This window comes from Ursus arctos, unplaced genomic scaffold, assembly GCF_023065955.2.
Source record: "Ursus arctos isolate Adak ecotype North America unplaced genomic scaffold, UrsArc2.0 scaffold_2, whole genome shotgun sequence".
NCBI lineage: Eukaryota > Metazoa > Chordata > Mammalia > Carnivora > Ursidae > Ursus > Ursus arctos.
Genome location: NW_026622874.1, coordinates 81,731,580 through 81,757,268, shown reverse-complemented (window position 1 = coordinate 81,757,268; position 25,689 = coordinate 81,731,580). Strand labels below are relative to the sequence as shown.

Here is a 25,689-nt window from a genome sequence, read left to right as displayed (position 1 = left end):
CAGGGGCGCTTGGGTGGCACAGCGGTTAAGCATCTGCCTTCAGCTCAGGGCGTGATCCCGGCGTTATGGGATCGAGCCCCACATCAGGCTCCTCCGCTGTGAGCCTGCTTCTTCCTCTCCCACTCCCCCTGCTTGTGTTCCCTCTCTCGCTGGCTGTCTCTATCTCTGTCGAGTAAATAAATAAAAATAAAAAATAAAAATAAAAAAAAAGAAAGTGTATTTCAAAAAATAATAGTAGAATAAATTGTATTCTAGAAAACAATTGTATAATTTAAATTAAAAATTAAAAAATGGAAGTAGTGGTTACTTTTCTTATTCACAAATTAATCTCTATGAAATTAAAAAAAAACCACACTCTCAAAATGACACGCACACAACGACACACATACAGGTAACTTAAATGACTAAAGTTTTTTCTTAAAAATTAAAATATTTCCAATGTAAACAGGTTATTGAAGTCTTCAATAGCCTCTCTACAAGAAAACATAAATAATTAAGGAGAGAAGTAAGATTTTTAAAATAAAGTCATATAACATGTGCAAAGATTCTTATTGTAAAGATGTCATTTCTGTAAAAATTGACATATGGAGTTGATATAATTCTAGTAAAAATCAAAACAACTTGTTAACTAACTTGGATTTAAATAAAACAAAACAAAACATAATAAAATATCAATCTTCTAGAATAGATCTCAAGAGAGCTGATGGATATGTTATTTAGCTTGATTGTGATAATGAAGGTATATGTATATCAAAACATCATATTATATAACCAAAATATATACATACAGTCTTTATTTGTCAATCATAAATAAAATACAAATAAAACTGGTAAATAAAATTTAAAAAATAAAATAAAATACTTCCCCCAAAAAATCCAAACATTTTTTATGAAACATTACAAGCCAATTCTAAAATTTATATGGAAACACAATGGGTAAATATCAAGGTGTATTAAAAGATGAGCTTTTGGGGCATCTGGGTGGCTCAGCTGATTAAGAGTCTAACTCTTGATTTCAGCTCAGGTCTTGACCTTGGGGTTGTGAGTTCAAGCCCTGCATGTGCTCCATGCTGGGCAAGGAGCCTACTTTAAATAAAAAAAAAAAAAAAGAGAGAGAGAGAGAGAGATGAGTTTCATCCCACTATATTACTAGAAAGAAAAACCAAACTACAGAAGAGTTTATATAGTATGCTCTTGTATAAGAAAGGACAATAAGGAATAGAAAGAAAAAATATATAGACACACATACACAGACTCACACACATACCCAGAAATACATGCATACATGTAGCAACATTATTTTTGTCAAAAGAAACACAAAAAGAATAAATCAGGCACTAACAGTATTGGTTACCTACAGTGGGTGGATGAGAACAGGCTAGAAGGGATTGTAGAGGCAATGCCAGTTCTCTAATTATACATTTTAATACAAGTTTGACTTTCATTTATTGTTAATCTTTTACATACTCAAAAATAAAGTTAAATCAACACAGAGGGGTATAATTACTAAAACTTAATAAGAATATAAGTGAATCCTAAATAGATATTAAACTGATAACAACCACAAGAAGAAAGAAAAAGAATTAGCCCAAGTAAATTTTAGGCACAGTATGTTGACAAATACCCCTAGCTGAATATAGTCTAAGAAGAAAAACAACTGCAAAGAAATCTTGTAAGTGTGCTAGGGTAGTAGTACGTAATATAAGTAATTCAGAAATACTTTTCTGTAAGATAGGGCAAATGAGTACATTGATGCTGCTAGGATCTAGGGCTCTGTGAGGGAAAGGAGGTACAAATATATAATGAGAGAAGGAAAACAAGAGGCTTATATTGTTGGGCTGGCATTGAAAGTATCAACATAAACTCATGATTTTTAAAAAAATCCTACATCTGTCTACTAGAAGAGTCTAGAAGCAAAGACACCCCAGTAGTAATGAGTACACTTAGTACTTGTTTTTCCCTATGTTTTATTGTGGGGAGGCAGACACACTGAACACATTTACAGAGACCTATCAGGCCCTGAGGGGAGAAGTAAACAGGAGGCCAATTCTGAAACACTTATAAGTGGGGGGTTAAGTGGTGACCTTTCTACTGGCACCTTCAGGAAGGGACATTGGTAGCAAAGGGAGGGTTTTTGTTCCTCTCTCTCTCTCTCTCATCTTGTTTTTCCCATATCTTAGTTTCTTAATACCATCCCTAAAAAAAGAGGAATTAAGACTGCTTCATAGATTGAATCTAGTTCTAGGGCACAGAAAATACAAGGTGTTCAGCCTGAACAGGTAGTTCTGTTAGAAAGTGAAAGTGCTCAAATGCTGACAAACATACATCAAAAGGACATTGCTTTAAAAAAAAAAAAAAAACCCCACTGGCTAAATCTGGGATGATTTTAGAATCAAAAATCATCATCATCAAATGATTACATCATTCAGAATATGTTCTCTCACATAATGCAATTAAGCTAAATCCAATAACAAAAATATAACTAGAAAAATTCTAGTTATAGAATTATGGAAATTAGGCAATATACTCTCAATAACTCATGGAACAAAGAACACAAAATAGACTAGTGTCTTGAGGTGCCTGGGTGGCTGAGTCAGTTAAGCATCTGCCTTTGGCTCAGGTCATGATCCTGGAGTCCCAGGATCGAGTCCCACATTGGGTTCCCTGCTCTGTGGAGAGTCTGCTTCTCCCTCTGCCCCTAACCCGGCTCATGCTCTCTCTCTCGCTTTCTCTCTCAAATAAAAAAATAAAAATTTAAAAAATAGACTAATGTCTTAAACATGCATGTAAAATTTCTTAACAAAATATTAGCAAATAAAATTCATAGAATAAACCCAAGTAGGAAGAAATGGATGCCTTCCTGGAAACTTACAAACTACTAAGAATGAAACGGGAAGAAATAAACAATCCGAATAGACCAATAATCAGTAACAAAATTGAAGCAGTAATCAAAAAGCTCCCCAAAAACAAAAGTCCAGGACCAGACAGCTTCCCAGGGGAATTCTACCACACATTTAAAGAAAAAATAATACCTATTCTACTGAAACTGTCCCAAATAATAGAAACAGAAGAAAAACTTTCAAACTCCTTCTATGAGGCCAGCATTACCCTGATCCCAAAACCAGGCAAAGACCCCACCAAAAAGGAGAATTACAGACCAATATCCCTGATGAACATGGATGCCAAAATACTCAACAGGAGCCTAGCTAATAGGATCCAACAGTACATTAAAAAGATTATTCACTACGACCAAGTGGGTTTTATGCCTGGGATGCAAGGTGGTTCAACATTCACAAATCAATCAACATGAGACAGCACATCAATAAAAAAAAAAAAAAGATAAGAACCATATGATCCTCTCAATTGATGCAGAAAAAGCATTTGACAAAATACAACATTCGTTCCTGATTAAAACTCTTCAGGGTAAAGGGATAGAAGGAATATCCCTCAATATCAGAAAAACCAAGCCCACAGCAAATATCATTATCAATGGGGAAAAGGTGAGAGCTTTTCCCTTAAGATCAGGTACACAACAGGGATGCCCACTCTCACCACTATTGTTCAACAGAGTGCTAGAAGTTCTAGCCTCAGCAATCAGACAACAAAAATAAATAAAAGGCATTCAAACTGGCAAAGAAAAAGTCAAACTTTCTCTCTTCGCAGAAGACATGATACTTTATGTGGAAAACCCAAAAGACTCCACCCCCAAATTACTAGAACTCGTACAGCAATTCAGCAATGTGGCAGGATACAAAATCAATACACAGAAATCAGTTGCTTTTCTATATGCTAACAATGTAATTGTAGAAAGAGAAATTAAGGAATCAATTCAATTAACAATAGCAACAAAAACCATGATATACCTAGGAATAAATCTAACTAAAGAAGTAAAGCATCTATACTTTAGAAACTACAGAATACTTATGAAAGAAATTGAGGAAGACACACACGAAAAATGGGAAAACGTTCCATACCCATGGATTGGAAGAATAAACATTGTTAAAATGTCTACCCGGCCCAGAGCAATTTACACTTTCAATGTCATCATCCCTATTAAAATATCATTGGCATTTTTCAAAGAACTGGAACAAAAAATCCTAAAATTTGTATGGAACCAGAAAAGACCCCAAATCACCAAGGGAATGATGAAAAAGAAAAAGCCGGAGGCATCACGTTGCCTGACTTCAAGCTATATTACAAAGCTGTGATTACCAAGACAGCATGGTATTGGCACAAAAACAGACACACAGACCAATGGAACAGAATAGAGACTCCACAAATGGACGGATGTTGTATTTTGTATTTTCCAACAGTTACTTTACCAGTTACTTCCTGTCAAAAGATAGAACATACCAAGTATTGGTGAAGATATGGAACCGAAACTCTCAAACGTTTCTGTAAATCTAAATAGTTACATCCCCCACGAACCAACAATTTCACCCCTAGCTATACACCAAACAGAAAGGTATATATATGTTCATCAAAAGGTTCTTATAAAAATGTTCATAACGGCACTACTCATAATAGCTCAACTCTGGAATCTACCCAAATGTTCGTCAATAACATATAGATTGTATAATATTAACATAATGGGATACTACAGAGAAATTAGTGACTTATGATCTCACACAACAATTTGGATGATTCTTTACAAATATAATGCTAAGTGAAAGCACACACATAAAAACTACATAATACATACTGTATATAACACAGAGTGCTATAATGGAACATATTGAATAGCTCCATTTCATAAGGTGAAAAGCAGGCAAAGCTAATCTAAGGTCTTAGATGTTAAAATAGTAGTTAAATTTGGGGGAGTCATAACTGCAACTTGGCACAAAGGAAGCTTCTAGGGTCATGAAAGCACTCTTAGAATTACAGATTCCTTATTAACTACAAAGAGGAAAACTGCCTTGACAATGGGAAGTCGGTGGAAATCCATTTTACTAAAATGAGTAAGCATGATGTCACCAACTGAGGAACAAACTGGTAATATGCTTCCAAAAGTGATTCACTAAGAAGATCTTATAAGAAAGATGTAATATTTTCAACACAAATGATCAAATTGAAACTAAATGTAAGGAAACAATCAAACACAAATTAAGACGCTTCTGCAAAATAATTGGCCTAGTCTTTTAAAAATATCAATGTCATTAAAGACAAAACAACAACAAAAGCAGTCTAAGAAAGTACTCTAAGCCAGAGGTCAGCACATTATGGTCCTGTGCAGGTCAAATCTACCCTGCAGTCTGTTTTGGTATGGGCCTGTGAGCTATGGATCTTTTTTACATCTCTAAAGGGCTCTTAAAGAAAAAAAAGAATATTTGATAGAAACCCCATAGCCCATAAAACTTAATATATTTACTATCTGGCCCTTTACAGAAAAGTTTGCCAACCCCAGTGAATATTTAAAAATCTCTAACTGGGGGGTGCCTGGGTGGCTCAGTCAGGGAGCGTCTGACTCTTGGTTTCAGCTCAGGTCATGACGTCAGGGTCCTGGGGATCAGGCCCTGAGTCAGGCTCTGTGCTTGAGGAGCAGAGTCTGCTTAAGATTCTCTCTTTCCCTCTGCTCCTCCCCCGACTACATTCACTTATATCGCTTTCTAAATAAATAAATAAATAAATAAATAAATAAATAAAATCTTTAAAAAAATCTCCAACTGGATCCTGAATTACAAAAAAGGAAAATAAGCTCTAAAGAACCTCATTAGGACAATTAGGAAAATATAAATATTGACTGTATATTAGATATCATATCAATTTAAAAATTCTCGAGTATAATAATTGTTATGTTGGAGAATGTCCTTATTAGGAGATACATACATACAGTTGAAGGTGACATGTCATTAATGCAACTTATTCTCAATGGTTCAGAAAAAAAATTAATTATGATGATATTGAAGCAGTGATCAAAAACCTCCCCAAAAACAAGAGTCCAGGGCCTGACTGATTCTCCGGGGAATTCTACCAATCTCTTCATAATTAATTGGTCTGTTTAGACAATCTCAGAATTAACTTAACCAGAGAGGTAAAGGATCTATATTCTAGAAACTACAGATCACTGTTGAAAGACATTGAAGAAGATACAAAAAGATGGAAAAACATTCCATGCTCATGGATCAGAAGAATAAACATAGTTTAAATGTCTATGCTACCCAGAGCAATCTACACTTTCAATGCCATCCCGATCAAAATACCAATGACATTTTTCAAAGAACTGGAACAAACAGCCTTTAAATTTGTGTGGAACCAGAAAAGGCCCCGAATCGCCAAGGAATTGTTGAAAAGGAAAAACACAAAAACCATTTTAGACATCACAATTTCTAACCTGTAAAATTGACAAGTAAACTCTCTTTCACCATCTCAGTAATATTTTTTACCACATCACTTGTAGAAGGCACATAAGCTAATTCATATTCACGGCTCGTATTAAAGAAGAAATCAGGCGGGATCAACAAAGGAATAGGCTTGAAAACAGTAACATTCTGAAACGTTTTCTTTATATCTCTGCGATGAAGCAAAATCAGTAGAGAGAAGAAGAATGTCATGGAGATTTCCACAATTAAAGACATTATCTTCCTTTTCTGCAAAAGAAACAGAAGGATTGTGATAATTAAGAGTCTACATATGTGTATGTGTGTGTGAATCTATACTCTTATGCATATATGTGTATACAATTTAAACATATTATTCAGGTCTGTTCTACAATACGAATGGTTCTCTAGCCTGTCTTTTTCACCCCTTTTCCACATTTCATTATCTATTCTATTGATTTATCCTATGGGTACTCTTCAGAGTTAGAATTGCTACATTAAGCCATGGAACAAAGGGACAAAAAAAACCAAACAAACCCATAAACTAAAATGAAGTGAAAGGGGCGCCTGGGTGGCACAGTGGTTAAGCATCTGCCTTCGGCTCAGGGCGTGATCCCGGCGTTGTGGGATCGAGCCCCACATCAGGCTCTTCCGCTATGAGCCTGCTTCTTCCTCTCCCACTCCCCCTGCTTGTGTTCCCTCTCTCACTGGCTGTCTCTATCTCTATTGAATAAATAAATAAAATCTTAAAAAATAAATAAATAAATAAATAAATAAATAAATAAAAATAATAAAATAAAATGAAGTGAAAAAGCTATTTAAAGTTCTCCCCTTCAGGCTCATTAGCCTTTACAACCATTTCCCATAGACACTTCCACTTACCTTTAAAACGAAATTTTTCCAGAGGAGGACTCCAAATTGGTTGAGCCACAAAAAATCCATTTTATCACAAAGAATGGAATTTCAACTCTAAGAGGGAAGTAAACATTTCAAAAATTTACAACACCTGGCAAAAATGTTAAATTCAGTCAAGTGAAAGGATTACTTCATTGTTTTACTCCTTTTTTCCAACAATCCTGAAAGATAACTACTTGAAATAAGTACTTGTCTGCCTCTATTTTTTATTTTAATTCATTATATTCACATCTAATGGTCTAATATGTATGGAAAATATTAGATGATAGAGATGCAAAATGTAATCAGTTGCAGCCCCACGTTCGCAAAAAAGATGTAAACTGTAAATTTGGAACGTCAGTTATTATTCTAATAGGCTCTGAGATAAATTCCTGCAAATTATAATTCTGAAATTTCCTATTTAAAATCTACTTTGAACCATATTCTATGCTAGGCATTAGGTGTATTCAAAACAATTGTGATCCTTTCCTCATGGTGTGAGTAGTACAGTACAGTAATTGAGAACCCAGGATCTAAGGTTGGGCTGTTTGAGTTCAAATCCTAACTCTCACAAGCTGTAAAATTTTGAGCAAAGTAATTAACCTATAGCTACTTATCATCTGTAAAATCAGAAAAATCATAGTACTTACCTTATATTTCCCTGGAGTGATTTGCTACTATGGAGAGGTGGCTAAAAGGCTATGCTCTTTTTAAAAATGGTGATAAAATAGACATTACATAAAATTTACCACTTTAACCATTTTTAACTGTACAGTTCAGTGGCGCCAATCACATTCAGGTTGTTGCATAACCATCACCATTATTCATCCCCAGAAATTTTTTCATCTTCCCAAACTAAAACTCCACAGCCATTAAATCATCATTCTCTATTTCCTCCTCTTCCCCAGTCACTGGCAACCACCATTCCACTTTCTACATCTATGAATTTGACTCCTTTAGGTACCTCATTTGGTGGAATCACTTCATTGTGACAGTATTTGTCCTTTTGTGACTGGCTTATTTCACTTAGCATAAAATGTCTTCAAAGTTTATCCATTTTGCAGCATGTGCCAGAATTTCCTTCATATGCACCACTTTTAACAGTCTCATAGGGCTTTCAAAATCAGAATTGGATTTCAAGACATATTAAAGGGAGAGAAGGATGTGGATGTGGTATGTATTGCATTAGTACTAAAAGGTGTCACGTTCTTTCAGTGAGTGAACCAGAAAGAGTAACCAGGGAATGCAGCAAAGAGGAGCACCTCAAGTGCTTCTGAACTTTCAGTGGCAAGCACTCATGGTAAAGGCCAGTCTCTGGCCAGAAGACCAAGATTAAGAGTGCCTCAGAGAAACTAAAGGTACAAGAGACACAGAGGAATAGGAGGAGCTCAGCCTTGGTCTGAGCATAAATTGATCTCACCTAATTAGCACGCTAATCACTTTGATCAGTGAGTTGTAAGACTAAGATCCAGGAAGATCCAGATAGAACGGCAGTTTTTAAAAGCTGAACTGACGATGACAACATGGATGGACCTAGAGGAAATTATGCTAAGTGAAATGTGTCAGACAGAGAAAGACAAATACCATGTGATTTCACTTGTATGTGGAATCGGAAAAACAAAACAAACAAAGCAGAAACAGACCCATAAATATGGAGAACAAACTGGTGCTTTCCAGAGGGGAGGAGGATGGGGAGATGGGCAAAAGTGGGTGAGGGGGAATGGGAGGTACTAGGTTTCCAGTTATGGAATGAGTAAGTCACAGGGATGAAAGGTACAACATACGGAACACAGTCAATGGTATTGTAATAGTGTTGTATACGGACAGGTGACAGCTATGCTTATAGTGAGCATAGCATAATATAGAGAGTTGTTGAATCACTATGTTGTACACCTGAAACTAATGCAACATTGTGTGTCAACTATACTTCAATAATAAATAAATAAATAAGACTTGCATAATATCCCGAAGTCTTATAGTATGGTTTAACATGTCCTAAAAAACAGTACTTATATTGTTCCTGTGCCTGAAACCACTGTCAATTTCTCAAATAAAAAATAATAAATTAAAAAAAAACTGAGTTGACATTGCAACCACAGCCCACAGAGGTGGGCTGCAACTTGTAGCTTAAACCTGAGTAGGGTTGCCAGATAAAATGCAGGATGTTCAGTTAAATGTGAATTTCAGATAAATAACAAATAACAAATACATTGGGGGAACATACTTATACTAAAATATCCATACTTTATCTGAAATTCATATTTAACTGGGTGTTCCGTATTTTATTTGCTAAATCTGGCAGCCATATAACCAGGTCAAGTGCCTGCTAAACAAAACTATCAATATTCCCCATAGGATTTAAAACAGAACCCAGAGTCTCATATTTCAATACACAAATGTCCTGAATGTAATCTAAAATTATTCAGCATACAAGAAACCACAAGTCTCAGGTTGCACAGGAAAAGACAATCAACAGATAGCAATGGTGACATGGCAAAGATATTGGAACTACCTGAAAAAAGCCTTTAAAGCAGCTACTATCATAATGCTCAAGAGAACAATTACAGTCTTGAAACAAAATTTAAAGTAGAAAGAATTAGCATAGAGAGGATATAAGGAAAAATCAAAGGGGAATTTAGAATTGAAAGTAACCAAAATAAAACACTCACTGGATAGACTCAATAGCAGAATGAAGATGACAGAGGAAAGAGTCAGTGAACTTGAAGAAAAACCAATAGAAACTATCCAATATGATCAAAACAGGGGAGGAAGAGATTGAAAAAAATGAACACAGCTTAGGATTATGTGGGACAACAAAAATAAAGTCTTAAGATACAATTCATCAGAGTCTCAGAAGACAGAAGAAAGAGTGTGGGGGCGCCTGGGTGGCACAGCGGTTAAGCGCCTGCCTTCGGCTCAGGGCGTGATCCCGGTGTTATGGGATCGAGCCCCACATCAGGCTCCTCCGCTAGGAGCCTGCTTCTTCCTCTCCCACTCCCCCTGCTTGTGTTCCCTCTCTCGCTGGCTGTCTCTATCTCTGTCAAATAAATAAATAAAATCTTAAAAAAAAAAAAAAAAGAAGAAAGAGTGTGATGCTGAAAAAATATTTAAAGAAATAATGGTTGCAAACTCCCAAGTGTGGCAAAAGACACAAGCCTGTAGATATAAAAAGCTGAGCAAATCCCAAACAAGATGTCTAGACACATAATAATCAAAATGATAAAAACTTAAGAAAACAAAAAAACTTGGAAAAAAGTCAGAGGAAAACAACACATTACCTATAAGGAGACAAAGATCTGAGAAACAGACTGGCATCAGGGAAGCCAGAAGGAAGTAACCAACATTTTTAAAATGCAGAGAAAAGGAGTAATTGGATATTTAGCAAAGAAATTCTTCAGAAATGCAGCTTTGAAATCAAGACATTCATAAATGAAGGAAAACTAACTGCCTCCACTGACAGCTGGTCTGATCCATAAGAAAAGGAAGCTCTTCAGAGAGAAGGGAAATGAGAACAGAAGGAAACTTGGAACATTAAAAATGAAGAAAGAGGAACAGAAGTGGTAAACAACTGGACAAATCAAGATGAGTCTTTTCTCTTCCTGAGTGTTTAGAATATTTTTATTGGTGAAAACAAGGAATATACCAAGTTGATGAAATGTTCAATAAATGAAGGTGTAATATATAAGACAAATACAGTATGCAGGGGGAAAGGTAATAAGAGTACTAATATGGTCATAAAACTACATTCCAATTTAATTGATAAAATATTGATTCTAAATAGACTACAAGTTAAGACTATGTTTTGTAATCTCTAGTGCAACAACTAAAACTTTATACAAAATTGCAATGGATAAAATGCAATAGAAAAGACACTAGACACTAAATTAAATTCACGTGGAGAAATAAAGAATCAGTAATGATTACAATGTACATATAAAGCCAGTATTAATGATCTGTAACTCATTTTTCTTATTTAAATACAACTGCATAAAAATATGTAAATTCATATTTATTTGGCAAACAATGTATAAAGATGCAATTTGTGACAATAATAAAGGGGGGAGCAGAGGTAAATAGGAGTAAAATTTTTGTATACCACTGAAATTAAGTGAGTATTAATTCATCTAGGTTATTATAAACTAAGATGTGAAATATAATCAATAGGACAACCACTAGAAAAATTACTAAAATATATATTGTAGAAGAAACACAAAAGGAATCAAAATGGTAGAAAATATCTTACAAAAAGAAGACAGTAATGGAGTCTTTGAGAAACAAAAATGATATAAGACATAAAACAAAGAGAAAAATGTCTGAAGTCATACCTTATCATTAATTACATCAAATGTAAATGTAAATGGATTGAATTCTCCATTTAAAATGCAGAGATTGGTAGAATGGATATAAAAGCAAAAGACAACTATATGCTGTCTACAAGAGACTCATTTTAGATCCAAAGACTCTAAAGGAAAGTTGAAAGTTAAAGGACAGGAAAAGATATTCCATGAAAACAGTATGCAAAAGACAAGCAGGAATGACTGTACTAATGAAAGACAAAACATACTTTAAGACAAAAATTGTTAAAAGAGACAAAGGAGTGCATTATATACAGATTAAAAGGTCATCTTATCAAGACATAAAATTAGAAACATATAAGAACCTAATAAGAGAGCCCCCAAAACATATCAAGCAAAAACTGAACTGAATTATGCGAGAAATAGAAAACTCAAAAATAATAGTTGGAGGCTTCAATGCCCCACTTTCAATAATGAGTAGAACAACAAGGCAGAAGATCAGTAATGACATGGTAGTCATAAACAACACTATAAACCATCTGGAACTAACATATAGAAAAATCTACCCAATAATAACAGAACACATATTGTTCTCAAGTTCACAAGGAGCATTTTCCAGAACAGACCATTATGTCACAAAACAAGTCTCAATACGGGCGCCTGGGTGGCTCGAGCAGTTAAGCGTCTGACTCTTGATTTTGGCTCCGGTCATGATCTCAGGGTCATGACATAGAGCCCTGTATCGGGCTCTGCACTGAGCATGGAGCCTGCTAAAGATTCCCTCTCTCCCTCTCACTCTGTCCCTCCCCGTTCTCTCTCTTTTAAAAAAACAAGTCTGAATAAATTTTAAAAGACTGAAATACAAATTATCTTCCAATCTTCATGAACACGACCACACTGAAATGAAATTAGAAATCAGTAAAAGAAGAAAATCTGGAAAATTCAGAAATATGTGGAAAATAAACAACACACTATTTTTTTTTTAAGATTTTGTTTATTTATTTAACACAGATAGAGAGAGCCAGCGAGAGATGGAACACAAGCAGGGGGAGTGGGAGAGGAAGAAGCAGGCTCATAGCGGAGGAGCCTGATGTGGGGCTCGATCCCACAATGCTGGGATCACGCCCTGAGCCAAAGGCAGACGCTTAACCGTTGTGCCACTCAGGCGCCCCTAAACAACACACTATTAACCAACCAATGGGTCAAAGAAGAAATCACAAGGAAAATCAGAAAATACTTTGAGATGAATGAAAACAAAGATAAAACATATTAAAACTTATGTGAAGCAGTGAAAGGAGTTTAACTATAAACTCCCACATTTCAAATCAATAATGATTTCAAATCAATAACCTAGTCTTCCAACTTAAGGAACTAGAACAAGAAGAACAAACTAAAACCACAGGTAACAAAAGGCAGGAAAATATAAATATTAAAGTGGGGATAAGTAAAATAGAGAATATAAAAACAAGAGAAAGAGTAAAAAAAGGACAAACCTTCATCTTGACTGACCAAAATAAGAAAAAAGACTCAAATTACCAAAATAAGGAAAGAAAGAATACTACTATCAATCTGACAAAAATAAAAAGGATAAAAGAATACTATGAAAAATTAAAGGCAACAAATTTGATAACCTAGATGAAATAACAAATTCCTCAAAACACACAAACTACCAATTCAACTCAAGAACAAGTAGAAAATACAAATAGACTTATAATAAAAGATTGAATCAGTAATCAAAAACCCACCAGCAAAGAAAAGCCCAGGATCAGATGACTTCAATAGTGAATTCTACCAAACAACTAAAAACTGATTTACACCAATCCTCTGTTTGATTTTTCAAACAAAAACCAATTCCCCAATTCATTCACACCCCAAATGGGTGTTCTATAACTCAGTTCAGTTCTGACACTAAATTACCCAAAGTTAGCACAGAGCCCACAGGTTAAAGGCCCAGTCTGACAAGACTGCCTGCCCCTACTTTAGATGTTAGCTTCAAATAGGGTCTCATGTAGACTAACTACAAACTCAGGAGTTCCTACAATCTTCCTCAAGTTGACTCACAGAATGCAGGAATATGCTATACTTAAAATTATAGTTCATTGAGGGGGAGATAGTCCAAGATGGCAGAGGAGTAGAAGGCCTTAGTTTTGTCTGGTCCCAGGAATTCAGCTAGATAGCTATCAAATCATTCTGAACATCTGTGAACCCAACCAGAGATGGAAAAAAAGAATAGCCGCAACTCTACAAATAGAAAAGCAACGGCTTTCTGCAAGGTAGGAGATGCAGGGAAGTGAACCCAAGGTGATATATCGGAAGATAAACGGAGGGGAGGGAGACTCTGTAAGCCAGCACCAGAAAGTGATACAGCAGTGGAGAACAAAATCAGAACTTTTAGTTAGAAGTCTGCTCCGATGAGGGATGTCCCTGCATTAAAGGTGCTCAGGTGGCAAAGTGGGACAAAATCATAGCTGGGACAGTGGGGTCTCAGGATCCTTGGGGTAACAGAAAGACTGGGGGTGCCTGAGTGTGGCTGAGTTCCCAGGCATCAGAAGGGGTAAGCCAGCTACAATCAGCAAGCCCAGGAGAAGGCTCTCAGCTCTGGGTTGCCATATACAGTGAGCCAAAGCACAATCAGATGACTGCTCTCAGAGTTGGGGCCCAACGAGAGGCAGAACCCCAGTGAGAACCCCTTTACTCCCCCAGAAGGAGCTGTGTGGGGATGCACTGCAGGAGTCTGCAGGGTTTGAAGACTTGAAATGGGGTCATGTGCCCGAGATAGAAATGCTCTGTGACAGGCTGGATGAGCGCAGAGTGCAGATGGAGACCAAGGAGATAGGAGTGATTGACTGCTTTTCCCTGAGGGCACACTGAGGAGTGGGGCCCCGTGCTCTTGGCTCTGGGGCTGGAGATTGGTAGGCCACCATTTCAATTCTGATCCTCTAGAATGGTGTGGAAAGCCTTCAGGGAACAAAAGCCACATAGAGCAAACCAGAGCCACTTACTTAGCCTGGCCCCTTGGCAAGGGTGGTGCAATTCCGACCCAGGCCACGCATGACACCTGAGAATCAACACAACAGGCCCTGCCCCCAGAAGATTAACAAGAACATCCAACTAAGATCAAATTTACCCATCATAGAGAACTGCAAAACTCCAGCACTAGGGGAAAGTAGTATATAGAATTCATTTTTCTTTTTCCCCTGATTCTTTAGTCTTTCCATTTTAATTTTTTTCTCTTTCCTTTTTCAACCAATTCCTTATTTTATCAACTCTTTTTTTTAAATCTTTTTAAATTTTCATTTTTATAGTTACATTCTATCCTTTCATTATATTTAATTTTATTTTTGTATACATATAAGTTTTTCTTTCCCTACAATTTTGGGATGCAATTTCTTCTAACAAACAGACCAAAATACATCCAGGTTAATCCACTGATTAACTTACTTTCCAGCCCCCTACCCTCCTGGGGGGTTCTGACACTCTAATCACATAGTTGATTCCTCTGTGACCAGCTCCCATCTCAAAGTTGTCTAGGGGCCTGCAGAGTCACCTCATTAGCATAAACTCAGGTAGTGGTCAAAAGGGGATAGTTATGAAGAACGAAAGATACTCCTAATGCTCAAGAAATTCTGAGGGCTTAGGGAGCTCTGTGCCAGAAACTGGGATAAAGATCAAGATATATTTTTTATTTTACCACACCTTCTCTAACTCTACCAAAACACAAAGGAAAATACTTCCTAACTCATTCTATGAGGCCAACATTATACAAGGTCAGCAAAAGACAACACAAGAAAAGAAAACTATAGACCAATATTCCTTATGGATATAAATCAAAACCTCACCAAAACACTAGCTAACTGACTCTAATAGAATAGCAAAGGATCATATTAAGTGGGATATATCTCAAAAAGACAAGGCTGATTTTCATGCAAAAATCGATGTAATGCTGCATATTAATAGGATGAAGAAAAAAACTCACATGATCTCAAATGATACAGAAAAAGCATATGACAAAACCCAACATCCTTTCATGACAAAAATGAACTAGGAATAGAAAGGAACTTCCTCAACATGATAAAGAGCATATATTGAATATTGTTAATATTGTAATGGTCATGTCTAAATCATTTATAATAACTTAGAGGATAATGGTTAAAACACAAAAGTATTAAAGATAACTATAGTCACAATAATTTTGTTAATGAACACACAATATAAAAAAAAGTAAACTGTGATACCAAAACACATCAAAAATACAAAATGTAAAAGGTATAGCACAAAAATGCAGAGCTTCTGTATGCATTCAAAACTCCATTGTCACCAGTTTAGACTGTTTTAACTACAAGATGTTTTATGTAAGCTTCATATTAATAAGATAATAAAAAACTAGAGTAGATACACAAAAGGTAAAAAGAAAGGAATCAAAGCATACCACTCCAGAAAATTATTAAATCATAAAGGAAGAGAGCAAGAGAGGGAGAAAGGAGCAAAGGAACTACAAAAGAGAAAAAAATTAATAAGATGACAAGAGTAAATCTATACTTATCAATAATTATTTTAAATGTAAATGTACTAAATTCTCCAATCAAAAGACACAGAGTAGTTGAATGGATAAAAAGACTCATTTCAGCTTTAAGGACACACATAAGCTCAAACTAAAGGGACAGAAAAACACATTCCATGCAAATGGAGACCACAAGGGAGCAGGAGTAGCTATAGTTACAGCACACAAAGTAGACTTTAAGCCCTAAGACTGTAATAAGAGACAAATAAGGTCACTGTATAATGATGATAAAGGGATCAACTAAGAGGATATAACAATTGTAAATATTTGTGCACCAAACATCAATAGCACCTAAATGTATAAAGCAAATATTAGAAAAATTGAAGGGAAAAATAGTCAGCAATACAGTAATAGTAGAAAGGACTTCAATACCCTGCTTCCAGCAAGGGATAGATCATCCTGACAGAAAATCCGAGAAACCTGGGACTTAAACTATACATTAGGCCAGATGGACCTAACGGACATATGTAGAATATTCCACCAAGCAGCAGCAGAATATACATTCTTCTCAGGGGCTCCTAGGTGGTTCAGTCAGTTAAGCATCAACTTGTGATCTCAGCTCAGGTCTTGATCTCAGGGTTCTGAATTCAAGTCCCATTCTGGGCTCCATTCTGGGCACGCAGCCTACTTAAAAATAAAAATAAAAAGAATACACATTCTTCTCAAGCCCACACAGAGCACTTTCAGGGATAGATAATATGTTAGGCCACACAACAAATCTTAACAAGTGTAAGAACAATGAAATCACATCAAGTATCTTTTCTAACTATAATGGTGTAAAACTAAAAACTCATAACAAGAGGAAAACTGGAAAATTCAGTGGAAATTTTAAAATATGCAGAAATTAAACAAGATGCTCCTGAAATATCAATGAGTCAAAGAAGAAATCAAAAGGGAAATAAAGAGTAATCTTGAGGGGTGCCTAGGCAGCTCAGTCAGTTAAGCATCTGACTCAATTTCAGCTCAGGTCTTGATCTCAGGGTCATGAGTCCAAGCCCCACATTGGACTCCACAGTGGGTGTGGAGCCTACATTAAAAAAAAATCTTGAAACAATTAAAATGGAAACAGAACACACCAAAACTTATAGGATGTAACAAAAGTACTTCTAAGAGGTAAGTAGATAGTAATGAATGCCTACATTAAGAAAAAAGGAAAAAAGGGGAATGACATCACCAACATGGCAAAGTAGGAAACCCCAGCCTCTCCATTCCTTCACAAAGATCAACAATTAGACAGCTATCCATGAACAAAAATAGCTCTGGGATTGCTCCCGAGTCCACTTAAGAAACTTCAAGAACCCAAAGGAACAAAAAACTGCAGCATAACCACAGAAAAAGAGAAGGAAGATCAGATTCATTTTGTCTGCATCATCCGGATCCCCCAGGCTGGCACTACTCAGTACCAAGAGGCAGTACCCCATCTAGAAAGAGTTCCTTCCTCTCCATGGAAAGGTGAGCAACAGGCTTCCCCAGTTTTGGTGCACCACACAAAGGACCTGAATATGTTTCACCCCATCCAGAGACCAGCCAGGCTGATACATACAGTGATAGCTAGTAACAAGGAAGAAAGGCAGGGGCTACCAGTATCAGCCAAGCAGTAGGAGCGACACTGGTTCTCAGCGATCTATTCTGCAACGGACCTCAGCACCTTTCACCATTGAAGTAAACATTGTCCAGCACAACCAATTGCTGATCCCCTGCAGATTTCACTAGTTTTCATCCCACAGGTATTTGCATTTGTAAACACCAGATGCCTGTGTCCCTCCCTGGATCCCTATCCCCACCAAATCCCAGGATCCACACTGGCAGCCAGCCCCAGGCTTCTGTAGCTGCACAAGTACAAGATGCCAACCTGGCCCCTGTGACCGACCCAAACCACCATATACACTTGAGGCTAGCCCTTCCAGCTGTGCACCTGCCTGCCACCAGCCTGATTTCCCATCACCAGCCTCTATTGAAGTGTGCATACCTGTGGCCCATAGTCTACAGCCACAGAAGTGTACACCAACAGCCAAAGCCCCTATGGCTGCTTGTGGGCCCAGATTTGGCCCTATCTCCAGGTACTGGCCAGCACCATTGCGTTCAGCTTCAGCTAGCCCCTCCAGTTGTGCACCTGCACATTCCTAGCCTGACTCTTAACATTGGCCTCCACTGCTGTGGAGACACTGCAGCCACAATAGTGCACACTAACAGCAAGTGCCCCCCAGAGCTTTTTGTGGGCCCAGCTCCAGCCTTGTCTCCTGTCGCTGGCCTGTACCACTGGGCTTACCTGAAGCTAGCTCCACCAGCTGTACACCTGCACCCAGACAGCCAGACTTGTGTCACCAGCCTCCACTGCAGTAAGTACCTGATAGGAGATCCTAGCCACAGAGGACATGCCAACACTCAGGGCACCCGGAAATGTCAGTGCACCCTCAGTTGGCTCTGGTCCCCACCACTATGTGTGTGTCTGCAACCATCCCCTGCCACTACATGGGTACCAGCAGCTGGCCCCCAGAGCTAAGAACGTACACACTATGGGTTCCAGCCACCACCTCTGCCTGTCCTGGTCCATAGTCTCAGATCTGGAAGTGCCTCTAAGGACTCCAGCAGTCTTTGCAGTAAAAATGAACCCCCACGGTGCTCACCAAAGGCTACACAATTGTCAATGCTGTGGACTCCAGTAGTGCTGACCCTCAATGCTATGGACCCCAAAAAGACACCCTGTTCCCCCAGACCCAGAGCAGCCGTATGTACCTGGCACCTTGTATCACTAGACCCAGCATGCTCCCACCAACAAGTGAAGGTCTTTTGTTACCGAAGTTGATCCATAAAGTCTGGAAAAGGTGACTGCCTCTTCCAATATGCAGATTCATATGCAAGGCTACTAGAATGACAAATAGGAGAAACACGACATCACCAAAGGAACACAGTAAGCTTTCAGTAACAGACCCCAAACAGAGATAATTAAATTGCCCAAGAAAGAATTCAAAATAAATGACCTAAAGATGCTCAAAGATCTCCAGAGAATATAAACAATTTAATGAATTAGAAAAACAATATAAGAACAAAATGAGAAGTTTAACAAAGAGACAGAAAACAATCCTAGTCACAATAGCATCAAAAATAATAAAATACTTAAGAATAGATTTAAATAAGGAAATGAAAGATACATTCACTGAAAACTGTAAGACATCAATGAAAGAAGTTGAATACACAAATAAATGGAAAAGCTATCCTGAGTTCATTACTGCTAAAATGTCCTCACTGCCTGAAGCCATCTATAGATTCTATGTAGCCTCCAGGTTGCCAAGGGCGGACACGTGGAGGGAAGCAGGGAGTGACTGGTAGAAGAGTATAAACTTCCAGTTATAAAATGAACAAATTCTGAGGATCTAATGTATAATATGACTATATTTGATAATACTGTTTTGTACAAGGGAAGTTTGCTATGACAGTAGATCTTAAGTGTTCTTTCTCACAAACACAAAAGGGCAACTATGAGAGGTGACTGATGTGTTAATCAACTTGAATGAGGGAATTCTTTCACAGTGCATACGTATACCAAATCATCATGTTGTACGCTCTAAATACACTACAGTTTTATTTATTTATTATTTTATTTATTTATTATACCTTAATAAAGCTGGGAAAAATAAATTAAAGAACATCTAAATAAATGAAAAGACATCTCATGTTCATGGACGAAAAGATTTAATATTGTTGAGATGGCAGCACTCCCCAGATTGATCTATAGAATCAATCAATTCCCACCTGCCTGTTTTCAGAAATGAAGATGCTGATTTCAAAATTCATATGGAATGGCAAGGAACCTTGGATAGTCGAAAGAATCTTGAAGATCAAGTTTGAGGTCTCATATTTACTAATTTCAATAGTTCCTACAACACGACAATAATCAAAACAGTATGGTACTGACATAAGCACAGATATATAAATCAAGGGAATAGAAGTGGGAGTCTAGAAATAAACCCATTCATCTGTGGTCAACTGATTTTCAGTAAGGGTGCCAAGTTCATTCAATGAGGAAATAACAGTCTTTCCAAAAAATAGTGCTTAAGCAACATGCAAAAGAACTCTTGCCTTGTACCACATACAAGCATTAATTCAAAATGGATCAAACAGCCAAATGTAAGAGCTAAAACAATAAACTCTTAGAAGAAAATACTGGAGTAAATCTTCATAACTCGGATATAGCAGTGCATTCTTAGGACATCAAATAGAAATATAGATAAGTTTGGCTTCATCAAAATCAATACCTTTTGAGTATTGAAGGACACAAAAAAACAACTCATGAATGGACTAAAATATTTTCAAATTGTATAACTGATAAGGGTTTCATATACTGAATATATATAAAGCACTCTTACAGCTCAACAACAAAATGACAAACCAATTAAATAATGAGCAAAAAGATCTAAATAGACAGTTCTCCAAAGAAATTACACAAATGGCCAAGGACAGAAAACGATGCTCAACATCACTAGTCATTAGGGAAATGCAAATTGAAACCACAATGAGATACCACTTACTCACTAGAATGGCTATAATAAAAAACAAAACAAAACAAAACGAAAAAACCTTTTTTTAATGGAAAAAAAAACAAGTGTTGGCAAGAACTTGGAAAACTGGAACCCTCACACAGCGCTGGTAGGAATGTAAAATGGTAGAGCTGCTGTGAAAAAGTTTGGCAGTTCCTGAAAAAGGTAAACCTTATGACCCTGCAATTCCACTCCTAGGCATATACCAACAGAATAGAAAACATGTCCATGAAAAAACATGTACACTAAAGTTTATTAAGTACATGTACATTAAAGTTCATAAAGTACACTAACGTATTATTGGTGATAGTCAAAAAGTAGAAACCCAAGAGTTCATCTATTGAAGAAAGGATAAACAAATGTGGTATATCCAAATGCAGAATGAGGTACGTAATAACACTCAAGAACCTTGAAAACATTATGCTAAGTAAAAGAAGCCAAACACAAAAGGCAACATATTTTATGATTCTATTTACGTGAAATACCCAGAATTGGCAAATCCATAGAGATAGAAAGATTAGTGGTAGCCAGGGACTGGAGATATGAAGCGATAATAGCAAGTGATTATTCAGTGAGTAGGGGGTTTATTTTAAGGATGATAAAAAATGTTCTAAAAAAAACAAAAATGTTCTAGAATTAGATAGCGGTAATGGTGGCACAACATTGTGAATGTAATAAAAGCCACAGAGTTCTAATACTCTAAATGGTAGAAATGAAAAAATAAATAATAAATAAATAAATTAATTAATTAATAAAATGGTAGAAACCATTTTTTCCTCAGTGTAAAAAAAGAAAAACCCCAAGAGACGGGTAAGAGGATAGTCCTCCATTATAGCTGAGATTTGCAAAGGTCAACTCACTTCCCTAAAATTAAATTAAAACCAAGGCTGGGGCACCTCCCAAAACCTTATTTTTTTTTTTTTAAGATTTATTTATTTATGGGACCCCTGGGTGGCGCAGTCCTTTAAGCTTTGGACTTTTGGTTTCCCCCTCAGGTCTTGATCTCAGGGTCCTGAGATGGATGGAGGCCCCCCACTCGGGCTCAAGCTCAGCAGGAAGTCGGCTTGAGTTTCTCCCTCTCCCTCTGCCCCTCCCCACCGTGCGTTCGCTCTCTCTCTAAAATAAATAAATAAATCGTTTTAAAAAGAGATTGGTTTATTTTAGAGAGAGAGAGAGCACACAAGTGGGGGGAGGGGCAAGGGAAGGAGAGAATCCCAAGCTGAGGGGATTCTCCTCGTTGAGGGTGGAGCCCCAGTGGGGCTCCTTCTCACAAGCCCCAGACCGCAACCCGAGCAGAAACTAAGACTAAGCCGCTCAACCGACTGAGCCACCTGGTTGCTCCCCAAAACCTTCTTTCTAACCACTAAGCTACAACCAACATTTTAAAAAAAAAAATTTTTTTTTAATTCAAACAGTTAAAATTCAACCCTAAGTCTCCAGTGTGTTTTCGTGTATTTGTTTGGGGGAGTGTGGAGGCACGGATTTGGGGGCGCGAGGGCGGACAGCAGCGCTGGCCTATGGTGGAGTCCGGGGAGCACCGTCTGCCTCAGCCCGAGAACTTGGGGAGGACGAGCCAGGGCTGGGAAGTCGCCCGGGCGGAAAAGTCCAACACTCACCACACAGGCTTCAAAACCGCCACCCCTGCGCCTCCCCGTCCACCTCCGCTGCTCAGGTGTGAGGGCTTGGTCCTCGCACGACACCACCTCCCAACGCCCTCCCCAACCGCCCCGCCGCTGCAGCCGGTTGTCCGCCTCCGGGTCTTGCGACCTCTCAAAGGCGCGCTACCCCGTGGGCGGGAGGACCCAGAGCGCGCAGCCGGGGCTCCAACGCCGCGCATGCGCCCACGTGCCCAAGAGCCCCCCATCCCCAGCCCCGTCCAAGGCCTGTCCCTTCTTACCACCCGCCCAACGCCCAGATGGCCCCCCCAACTTCCCGATTTCCCAACTGTTTCACTGCTTCCTCCTCCTGGCCCACCCCACAGTTCCACAACTCTCCAACTATAGAGACTAGGAGGGGAGTGAGATGCTCGCCTTTGCTGCCAACGTTTAAGGGGCCGCCAACTCAGTAATCAAGATAAATATTTTAATTTTAATTTCCAAATAAAAAATTAAATATACAAGTGTCATGAGGTGCTACATGGGAGGCTAAAGCAAAAGGGAAAAATGAGTAATCCTGGCCCTGTTTTTACTTAAAATTTTTATATTTTGTTCATCGTGGATTTTTTTTTTTTTTGGTGTTTTAATTTTTTTCAATATTGCATCATTTAAAACAGTTTAAAAAAATCTTCAGTACTGTGTATTTTGAGTTCTGAATATGTCCCTTAAATTTGGCACTGGAAGTGAGTACCTTAGCCACTGTGCTCTCCTCAATTCTGTGACAGCCCAGGTCTGCTGTCACCTTCAGTATGGTAGTGGCAGAAAAGCTAGAGAAGTACAAGGGGTAGGGTTCGGGGGACAGGCGGTTGGAGGGGATAGCAGGGAACTTCCAGAATTCTATAAGCAGGCTTGCCTTGTCCCAGGACAAAGTCTCAGGAGAGGACAAGAAGGGAGAGTTACACCTGTGACCTGTTTACTGGCCCCTACATTACTAATACGTTTTTTAATATTCTTTCTAATAAGTCATTATTACTAAGAGTACTTTCATCATTTTAATAATAATAAAGTAAAAAACCTCAATAACACCTAATAACACTAATATAATATTTGTTAATAATAGACCAACCTGCTAAACACAACAAAATGATTTCATTTATGCCTCATCACAATTCTGGGAGGTTGGTTCTAATATTGTTAATATTATCTGATTTTACACTTAAAGAAACAGGGTGAAGGTGGTGAAGTCTCTTGTACATCCAGAAGGTACAAGTGGTAAAACCAGGATCCAAATCCACACTAGCTGACCTCAGAGCCCTTTCTTGGGAATCACTAATCAAGAAGCTCCTAATCCTCTACCTGTGAGTGATTTGGTGGGGATTTCATCAAAAAAGGTGTTAGAACGCCAATAAAAACTTTAGAAACAAATTGGAATATTAGGACATCTGTTACAATGCATCACATCAGTGAGTTAAACTAGGAAAACATTATATGGTTGGCACTTGACCAATACACATTTGAAGTACACAGAAGTACACCTCAGATTTTTTTTATAAATACAGTACAGTATTGTAAATGTATTTTCTCTTTCTTATGATTTTCTTAATAACATTTTCTTTTCTCTAGCTTATGTTAAGAATACAATATATAATACCAAACACAAATTATGTGTTCATTGGTATGTTTACGTTATGCTTATGTTATCAGTAAGGCTTCTGGTCAACAGTAGTTAAATTTTTGGGAGCCAAAAGATATGTGTGGATTTTTGAGGGTATGTGCTGGTGCCCCTGACCCCCATATTTTTCAAGGGTCGATCATAATCACTTTCATAAGTCCCAAAATGTATATAAAACTCTTAACAACCATTCCAGATGAAAGCTCTTTCTAAAGGAGGCATAAAAGGGTGTTCATTTCTATGTCACCCAAAAGCATGCTATGTCCCCCACAGCCTCAGCCAAGTAATATGACACCATGACGTCAGTGACCCCCTCTCCTTCTGGAACATTTGGAGCAGGGAGGTATTTGTGGTACAACTGGATGGTCTACTTTCAGTCCATACTTGCAAAACCAGCTTCTAATCTAGACTCTAGATCATGTTCTATATTTGGACATCAGACTCGTGCGGGTCACCTGGAATTCAGAACCAACCAGCCTCCCAAAAACCACTGCTGCTACCACCAGTCTGTGTAGGAGAAAGAAGGCTGCCCTACCTTTTTATAAGGACTTCTTTCAAGGGTGGTCACAGGCTTCTAAGCTCAAACCAGAAATTCATGTTTGGCAACTAAAATTTTACTAAGGACCTGGGTGACGTTACACAAAGCCATGTAAGGAAGATGATTTTAGGTAATTCCCAGACCCTGTCTTTTAAACAGTTATGCATTTTTTGATGCAAATTAAAAATGATTTAAAAAGCACATTAATCTCCAATTGTATGCTAATTTTGCTTCTACTAAAGCTAAAGAAGATATTATAATAAAATATATTAAGTAAATGATAAAAGAGACGTCATGAGGTATTAAAGCCTCCGCAGAACCTGGCCGTTGGACTTCTGGTATATGTGGTCACCTAAAAATTCCCTTCTACCTGCCAGGTTGTACAATTCCTGACCCCAGCCAGAGCTATTGCATAACTTTCACTTTGAAAAGGTTCTGGAGGGGCGTCTGGGTGGCTCAGTCAGTTAAGCGTCTGCCTTCGGCTCAGGAAATATTTTTCAAAGGTTCTTCCAGCTCCAAACTTTCAAGGGTTACAAACAGCCAAATATTGCTTAATTCATGAAACAAGGGATGCAAATAGTTATTTAAATTACTTTATTAAGACACACAACCAAGTAGAATTTAAACACAAGAGGAGTATAGCTCTAATAGGACTTAAGTGAAATTCTTTTACACCTGTAAATATTACAGGAAGGTGAGGTGCCTGGGTGGCTCAGTTGGTTAAGCACCTGCCTTTGGCTCAGGTCATGATCCTGGAGTCCTGGGATGGAGCCCCATGGTGGGCTCTGTGCTCAGCAGGGAGTCTGCTTCTCTCTCCCTCTGCCCCTGCTTCTATGCTCTCTCTTTCTTTCTCACTCTCTCAAATAAATAAATAAAATCAAGAAAGAAAGGAAGAAAGAAAGAAAGGAAGAAAGAAAGAAAGTAAGAAAGAAAGAAAGAAAGAAAGAAAGAAAGAAAGAAAGAAAGAAAAAGAAAGAAAGAAGGAAAGAAAGAGATTCTGGAGCCTCAGGACCGGTAACTACTCTGTGTATCTGGCCCCAACAGAATTAATTCAATTATGACCAATTTTCCCGGTGCTACTTTACTGAGGACCTGGCTGATGATACCCAAAGCTTTGTAAGGAAGATGATTTGAGATGATTTGCAGACTAGTCTTACTCCTACAGGATTTTCTAGAAACAAATACAGGAGCTTTCTGCTTAACCAAAGCTCAGTAATTTAATTAACAATGGAAGCAAATACACATCTGGCTCTCCTATTTCACATCTCTTTTTGTTAGT

General features: G+C 37.8%; 1 protein-coding gene across 1 annotated transcript in view; it reads right to left on the bottom strand.

Moving 5' to 3' along the window:
• Positions 1-25,689, bottom strand: part of LOC113267546 (phospholipid-transporting ATPase ABCA3-like) — a 207,597-nt gene that overhangs the window by 134,896 nt on the left and 47,012 nt on the right. The window contains exons 2-3 of the mRNA XM_057314991.1: positions 7,200-7,286; positions 6,332-6,587 (exon numbers count right to left, since the gene is read on the bottom strand). Coding sequence (XP_057170974.1) covers positions 6,332-6,587; positions 7,200-7,259 — 316 coding nt within the window. The 5' untranslated portion in view covers positions 7,260-7,286. The remainder of the gene's footprint in view (positions 1-6,331; positions 6,588-7,199; positions 7,287-25,689) is intronic.